Source organism: Nipponia nippon, unplaced genomic scaffold, assembly GCF_047370975.1.
Source record: "Nipponia nippon isolate SJK-2023a ecotype South Korea unplaced genomic scaffold, ASM4737097v1 scaffold_8, whole genome shotgun sequence".
Taxonomy (NCBI): domain Eukaryota; kingdom Metazoa; phylum Chordata; class Aves; order Pelecaniformes; family Threskiornithidae; genus Nipponia; species Nipponia nippon.
This window is the reverse complement of record NW_028262402.1, coordinates 33,069,934-33,078,310: the sequence shown is the minus strand read 5'-3', so window position 1 is coordinate 33,078,310 and position 8,377 is coordinate 33,069,934. Positions and strand designations below refer to the sequence as shown.

Here is an 8,377-nt window from a genome sequence, read left to right as displayed (position 1 = left end):
CGCGCGACGCGCGCCTCCTATTGGCTGCTGGGGCGCGCGGGGATTTTGGGGGGCTGCGCGAGGAGAGCGGCCGCGCCCTCCCCCCCGCCAAGCCCCGGCGGTGGGAGCCGGGGCCGCCCCGCCGGCGCCGCCTGCTCGCCCCGGTAAGTGCGGGTGGGGCGGGGCGGGGGGAAGGGGCTCGGCTCTCCGGGGCGCTGCGGGGTGCGACCCCCAGCCCGCCTCCGCTCACCTCCCCTCAGCGCCCGTCAGGGCCCCGGCCCGCGCAGGCAGCGCCGCGCCGCTGGCAGGCTGGCGCTTTGCCGTGGTTAAGTAGCGGCACGGTGTCTTCTGAGCGGTGTAGCTTTGGGGGAGAAGTTGGCAGGGTGGTCTTTCTTCGCTGCAAGTTATAGTGGCAAAAAAACCCAAACCTGGTGTTTCTTAACTATTCTTACAGTAATTTTTGTTTTCTCTATAGGGGAGCTGAGCTCCTTGGTCATCCTCTCTAAGGGGTTAAACATGATCCAGGCACAGTTAGGCAGCCTAATAGGTCTTCAGTATATGTATCAGTGATCCGGATGCAGGAGATGAATGCACCGTTAGCAAGTTTGCTGATGGTACCAAACTGGGAGGTGCTGTTGGCTCTCTTGAGGGACCAGAGGCCTTTCAGAGCGATCTAGATAGATTGGAGCATCGGGCAGTGATGAATGGGATGAAATTTAACAGGTCCAAATGCCGGATTCTGCACCTGGGATGGAGTAACGCTGGGCACAAGTGTAAGTTGGGAGAGGAGTGGCTGGAGAGCAGCCCTGCAGAAAGGGGCCTGGGGGTGCTGGTTGACAGCAGGCTGAATATGAGCCAGCAGCGTGCCCTGGCAGCCAGGGGGTAAACCACGTCCTGGGGTGCATCAAACCCGGCATAACCAGTTGGTCAAAAGAGGTGGTTATCCCGCTGTATTTAGCCTTGGTGTGGCCTCACCTTCAGTACTGTGTGCAGTTCTGGGCCCCACAATTTAAAAAGGATGTGAAGGTCCTTGAATGCATCCAGAGGAGGGCAACAAAGCTGGTGGAAGGGCTGGAAGGCATGTGCTGTGAGGAGCATCTGAGGGCTCCGGGCTTGTCTACTTTGGCGAGAAGGAGGCTGAGGGGTGACCTCATTGCTCTCCACAGGTTCCTGAGGAGGGGAAGTGGAGAGGGAGCTGCTGATCTCTTCTCCCTGGGATCCAGTGATAGGATGCATGGGAATGGTTTAAAGCTGTGACAGGGGAGGCTTAGACTGGGAATTATGAAGCATTTCTTTACCAAGAGGTGGTCAAACACTGGAACAGGCTTCCTAGAGAGGTGGTCACTGCCCCAAGCCTGCCAGTCCCTTAAAAAGAGGCATTTGGACAATGCCCTTTATAACACGCCTTAACTTTTGGTCAGCCCTGAAACAGTAAGGCTGTTGGACTAGAGGATCGTTGTAGGTCTCTTCCAATATCCTATCCTATCCTGTCCTATCCTATTCTATATGTGCATAGCTACTACCTAAACTAGCAAGAAGCTAGAGCTTATTAGCTCCTGAGATGATGACTGGCAAGACTTGGTGCTATTGCAGCCAAACCCTGGGCTGGGTCTTTAGATAACAATGATGTTTCAAGCTAGCTTTCTGTTATTGGGTACAAAGCTTTCATCCAGTTACAGTGTAAAACTCACCCCTGTGATACAAGTGCTGACAGATCCCAGCTTGCTTCTATCATACATGGGGTCTCTTCAACAGTGCTGATGAAATGGGTGAATAACTTCTTAGGTCAATTTCTAAAGTAAACTGGTTGTTAACAGCACCACCCACAGAAATAAAACAAAAAAAAAAGAATAGAGGACATATATATAACAATCTACTTCTGGTTTCATCCAGTCACTTTCTATCCATAATAAAAGGATTTCAGTTGTATGTTTCTGATTAAATCAACAGAAAAGGAGAAGTCACCAAGCAGGGTTGCTTGCAGAATTCTCCATACGTTCCTGATATTCCATGATGAGTAAACTGCACATACTTTTTATGCTGATTGAAACTTTAAATATTGGAAATGCGTGTTTATTTTTAGTATCTGTAGAAGTGTTTTTAATTTAAATTGCCTCTATGTTGTCACACTTAGAATAGCAGAACTTTGAATTGAGAGCAGATTTCTATATAATACGAGCGAGAGACTTGTCATAACTTTAGCTGTTGTCAGAAGAGTAAATATGTCTTTTTGGGCTTTGTTCTAGGGAATTCACTCTCTTAACTTAAAAGAAAATGTCTACATCTAACGTTGCAGCAAGAGTGGAAACTTGGCTGTCATCGACATGGCATGTTAAAGTTCCCTTGACATGGCTGGAAGCATGTATTAGTTGGATCCAGGAAGAAAATAGTGGTAGTAATTTAAGTCAAGCTCAAATTAACAGGCAGGTGTTTGAGCAATGGCTTCTTACCGATCTAAGAGATTTGGAGTATCCTATTTTGCCTGACTGCATCTTAGATGCTCCCAAAGGAGAGTTGTCAGGCTTCTACTCCATACAGATTGATTCACTGGTTGATGTTAGCCAGCCAGCATATTCCCAGTTGCAGAAGCTGAGAGGGAAAAATACTGTAAATGAAGAAGTAACAGCCAGTACTCAGACATTCCAGAAGCCATGGGAAGCAAAGCCTACTCGAATGCTGATGTTGCAACTAACTGATGGGATACATCAAATTCAGGGCATGGAGTATCAACCAGTGCCTGTCCTCCACAGTAATCTTCCTCCTGGAACAAAAATCACTGTACAGGGTAATATTGCATATCGTCTTGGAGTCCTTCTGCTTAAACCGGAAAATGTGAAACTGTTGGGGGGTGAAGTGGATGCTCTTCTGGAGGAGTTCACTCAGGAAAGAGTCCTTGCTAGATTAATTGGAGAGACTGAAACCCCTAACTCTGCTGGACAAGTTGGTCACAACCAAATTGTTTCAAGGCCTGTGGATGAATTAGAACAAACTCTAGGTCCGTCGGATGAAGAGCTTTTAGCCAGTCTTGATGAAAATAATGAATTTACTTTAAACAATGAAACAGCTTTAGAAAGTGGATACTACAGTAGAAGCAAAAATTTTAGTACAGCCTCAGGTTCACTGACTGCACACAATGGAAATGTTTTGCTACAGCAATCTGGAAGTCCTTTGCCTCATTCAGATGGGCAAGTTTCACCTCCCATAGAACATGCCGATGGCTTTTTAAATGACTTTCCTTTAGATGATGACTTTCTTTTGGAAGAAGAGATGCAAAGAGAGCTGGAAGAAGTGCCGCCAGTGGTCACAAACAGAAACATAGGTTTAATTACTGAGAGACTTCCACATACATCTAGAAGTTCCTGCAAGTCATCTTTAAATAGCACTTGTGAAAAAGATGATGTGAATAAAAGAGGGAAGCCTGTAGAAGCTACCAGCAAGCAAAAGACTTTTGGAAGAGCAGTATTTGATGGAGATGGAAATAGTATGAGTAGCTTTTCACAATACAAAAGCGTACATCAGACCTGCAGTTCTGCAGATTTTTCTTTGGAAAATCCTCCTGGAGACAGGCAGAATGGTACAGACCTAGATGAGAGCAGATGTAAATCCCAGCACGCTTCTGACAGCAGGCTGTTACATGATGATCCTGTATTTTTCTCAAAAACGGATCCAGAAGCAGATCAGCAGAAGAATGATTCACAGACCTTTCCTTGCAGAGCAGTAGAGACACATTTAGATTTAGATTCTCCACCTTTCACATATATTTCCCTTCTCCTTGCAAAAAACCCAGAAACTGTTACAATTCTGAAAGTTAAGTGTTTTCTTGTTACTCTCACTGGAAACCTCACAAGCAGCAATGGATCCTGGGGTATAAAGGCAAAAATTTCTGATGGTTCAGCTTATCTTGAAGTTGATTTTGCTGATGATATTCTAACAAGTTTGATTGGCTTTTCAGTGCCTGAAATGAATAGGCTGAAAAAGGATCCAGCTTTACATCTGCAGCTTAAGGATGGTTTAGAGGAATGTCAAAAGCAACTGATAGATCTCTGTTGTTTGATGACTATAGAGTTTAACCCACTTCAGTCTAAAGCCACTGTATTAACTCTCCAGGATGCTGATGCAAGGCATCTAGAACAATTGAAGAAACGTTTGAATAAATAATGTGTGCAAACTTGCAGACTGTATATTAGGAAACATTTAAGTCAGATTTCCCCTGAAGGACTGCTGAAAGTTAAATTTTAAAGTTAAGTGGTATGTCTTTTCTCTTATCAGGAAAAATAATGGAAAAGTGAGAGGAGGAGATGACTTGCTGGAGCAAAACTTAACAGTTTGGTTTTTATCGTGATAGTATTAAAATAAGCTTTCAAACATTTCTGTCTTGATTTAAAATACTCACGTATCATTTTCATTCTGCAAAATCCTCCGTGTTCTTGACTGGTGACCTGGGGAAGCAGAATTTGTCAGGAAATTGATAACAACGAACAAACCGTCTTGTAGTTATACTTTTTCAAGGATGATTACTTACCTGATTTTTAAAAGGTAGCTATAGGAGACTATCAGTCTTGGAGGAAAGCAGTTAGGTAAATTGAAACAAAGAATTATTGTTTAAATGCAGTCACTTCTGACTATGCCAGCCTGAAAACTCGAATACATATTCAGTGTGCAAGAACCTGAAGTACAGAGAAATGAAAGATTTTCTTCTAAATGTTCAGGTGAGGGGGGGGAACCCCCAACCCTATACATAAACGAGATAAAAAGCTGTATATTTTAAAAAATCAAACAAAAAAAAAAGTCAAATATTTTTAAATCTTTTATTAACAGGAATGATTATAACATGGGGAATCTGGTTTTTGTCATGTTCATGTTAATTATTGCTAATAGTTTTGAACCCACAGACAACCTTCTTCATTAACTCATGATTACTTGTCTAACCTTTTCACAGCATAGTCAAATACTTGTGCTACAAACCAGTTGTATATGTATATTTAATGTTGGTCTTAATTTTGATTGATTTTTTTAAAATTTCTGCTTTAGAATGTGTGACAATAAATATATTAAAGTTCCAATTTAAACTTTGGTGGAAGCTGTTTAGTCAATTTGAAAGAAAAATATACACCTTGTTGAGCGTATAGAGTATCAGAAATAGTTTGATTGGATTTTTCATTCTTCCTTTTCCTTCTTCCCATCCTTTTCCCTTCTCTTGTTTTTTGTTTCTTTGAAATTAGAATTAAAATTCTGCCAAGGATAGAGGACCAACGACAGGAGAAGTCTGCGCTTGGTAGTGTTTGCAAAGAATGTAAAAAGAATGTAAAAAACCTGAGCAAACCATAACGCTGTGAGTCATCTTTGGGTTTATTTTCTGAGGCTGTTGGGAATTGTGCATCATTTAGAACTGTAACAGCAAAAGCTTTTGTCTGTGTGGAACCTATATTGCTGGATCTTTTGTTACAGTGTCAGAAAAAATTGCTTGTTAGTAGGAAACTGACCAAGCTTCATCTCATGTAATCCCTGTAAAGGGTAATACAGCTGACTGTAAACCTTTAGTGCAGTTTTATGGAAACATTTCTTTTATGAGTTATGGAAACTTCCTTTGAAGTTTTGGCCTTACCATATAGAAGGATAGGAGTCCTTAAAGTTCAAGCTAAATGAATAATCCGCAGACTTTATTCTGCTTGTGCAAAGCAAGAGGAATGTCATTCGAAGCGTGGAATCAAATTAAGCGTTGTCTTTGTTTCAGCTGGTGAAGTCACACCTGTCCTTTTCCTGTGTTTGTGTTAAGGTTTAGTCATCTCTACTAAAAAGTTCATGGGGCTTCCGTCCCCCCGCCCCCGCCTTAAGGGCGCTGTTGTTTGTCGAACTTTTCCTTCTCCCCCTCCCCCACGTTGTCCTTGTCTTCATTTTCAGGATGTTCTTCCTGGAAGGCTGCTGCTGTGCCTGTTCTCCAGTGCAAGGAAGAAGGCAAATCTCAGTACTGCTAGCTCTTTAGAGCTTGACTGCTCTGTCGATCTTTCAGTGCAATTAATTTTCTGGCATATAATGATTCCAGATCTGTGTTTAAGCTTTCAGAATTAATGAGAAGTGTTGCATAGTTTTTCAGACAAGAAAAGGAATGAAATAAAGTGATTTTGAGAGAGCATGCTTAGTTAAGAGCAGCATGTCAAACACAGAATGGCGTATGTGGCTGTGTGTACCAGTCATCGGTTCATGCCTTATCCACTTTATTGGCTCTCAGAACCAACTTCTCTATTGTTAGTCTTAATACTTTTGTGCAAAGAATGTAAAATTGGTAGCCAGGAGAGGGATTTTTCAATTGGACTGTCTGTATCTTTTTTTCAGAGCCTTTTCTTTCTCTGTGTGGATGTATTGCATGTGTGTTTTGCTTCAGTGTGCCAAGCAGTGGTGCATGTCGCAGCCCTTCAGGTAATCAGAGCTCTTACAGGCTGAATTCAGAGAACAGGCTGCAAGCCCAACTGACGGTGGTAGTGATCTGGAGCAGAGGTATGGCCGCACTCCTGCTGGGGAGTGCAACAGAATTCCTGTACAAGCTGCTGAAGGCAATTGTTATGGCAGCTGCTCGCACGAGTTTCACGTAGCCTTCATGTCCTCTCTTCTCCGTGCTGTTTTATTACAAGATCACTTTTTCTTGCTAACATTCTTTGAGCTGCTAAGTAGACTTCTGCACCTGCAATATATGACTGTGCAGTTTCAGAGGCTGTATTCTTCAGGAATGTTTTCGTATTAATGGGAAAAATAAACTGCATTTTTTCATTGCTGATCACAGCGGAAACTTCCAGCTAGTTCAGTTTTAAAGTACGACACCTACAATGTTCTTACACGATAACTTGGATGTTGTTACATTAATGATGAAAGTTTGCTCTTCCTGCCTTTCTTTTCTTACAGTTATTAAAGAAAATGAAAACAATAAATTGGCTATGGTGGTGCCAGATACCTGCATCAGAATATCTCATCTAAAAGCTCTGTCACTAAGGCAAGGTAGTAGAAAAAAGAAAGTTCTCAGAAACTTTGCTGCGCCCTACTTCCTTTAAAGCTATTCACTCTGAAACTGTAGAACAAGGCAGTGACTGGACTGAAGAATGTGGCAGGTTTCCAAATAAACTAGGCTGGCAAGAACAGCTTGAGGACTCGCCTAGTCCTATTGGGTACTAGTTTCGCCACAGCGATGCATGTCATTATAATCCAGCAACTTCCTTCTTGTTGAATGAAGGTAGTGTCCTAAGGAAGCAACAGTTAGTTGAGTTATGTCATTTTAAACTATCAGTTAGGAACGTTAAAGGATTTCTGAAAGGGTGTGCTGACTGCTCCAGTACTGTGACTTCACACTAAAAGAATTACATATTTCAGGTCATATCAGAAAGAGAGATTTTCACACTAGCTGAGTACGGAATGTGGTTATATAGAACAGTGAGTATAACATTTGGTTCTAAATATAAAGCCCTATTTCTTAATGTCTTGCTATTATAATATCAAGCATTTCTCTTTAGAATAAAAAGGTAATAACTTTAAGCTTTTTATTATAGGGAGGGAAGAGTGATTTATAGCACACTACCTCCGAGTTATCTGGCGGCAAGCAAACTTAAATGTATTTACCTGGGAGGAAAGGGCAAAAAGGACTTTAAGATGTAAATAGTACCTCTTATTTCAGGTCCAGTTCTCTGCATTATGGTCCTAGAAGGAACAGAGTGCCAACAGTAATGACAGCAAATGAGAGTTTAAGGGCAGCCTGACACTGCAACCCTTCTTAGTTCAACAGAAGAGGCAGAAGTTTCCTACAAATCAGCTTCTCATCTAAATGTATGTGTAGCATACTTTTGTATCAGTGTGTCACTTTTAAATCTTTTTTTCCTTAAGGATTTTTTTCCCTGTTTACACTGGGTTTTCTAACAGGGCGAAATTGCAGTGTCTTGCTGTCAGAATTTGTCCTGCTTCTGATTCTTAGCTTTCTCTTATGGCTGAACAAACCCTGTTCTGTCATCCTCTCTGGGGACTGGCATGTGCTGCAGCTCCCTGACCACCTTGGCAGCCGTCTGCTGGTCACCGGCCTTACTATGTCAGTGTCTTTCTTGTGCTAGGGAACTCTTAAAGAGGACACAGTACTCCACATGCAGTCTCACAAGTGCTGAAAGCAGAAGGCAGCTTCCTTTCTTGGACCTGCTTGCTGCTCTGACAGAACCTGGTATGTGGCTGGTCATCACCACTGCAAGATCACACTGCTGATTTACCTTCAGCCTTCAGCATATGGTACTGGTTCTCTAACACTGACTGCTTTCTTTCCTATTCTTCCCCGTGCCCCTCCCTGCCATGTCTGGTAGCTTATCCCCCACTTGCCCAATATCTATGCAGTCAGAAACTTCTTCCTAGAGGGAATAGGGTTGGGCAGACA

The 8,377-nt window shown here is 42.6% G+C and overlaps 1 protein-coding gene across 1 annotated transcript; it reads left to right on the top strand.

Annotated features, from left to right (window-relative positions):
* Nucleotides 1–4: 4 nt before the first annotated feature.
* Nucleotides 5–5,053, top strand: RMI1 (RecQ mediated genome instability 1). The gene is made up of 2 exons (XM_087742336.1): nt 5–143; nt 2,226–5,053. Exon 2 carries the CDS (start codon nt 2,254–2,256, stop codon nt 4,135–4,137), a length of 1,884 nt encoding a protein of 627 aa, XP_087598462.1. The 5' UTR covers nt 5–143; nt 2,226–2,253; the 3' UTR covers nt 4,138–5,053.
* Nucleotides 5,054–8,377: the final 3,324 nt, after the last annotated feature.

Excerpts from the sequence above, each read along its gene's own strand:
- RMI1 (XM_087742336.1), top strand. The coding sequence starts at position 2,254 with ATGTCTACATCTAACGTTGCAGCAAGAGTGGAAACTTGGCTGTCATCG.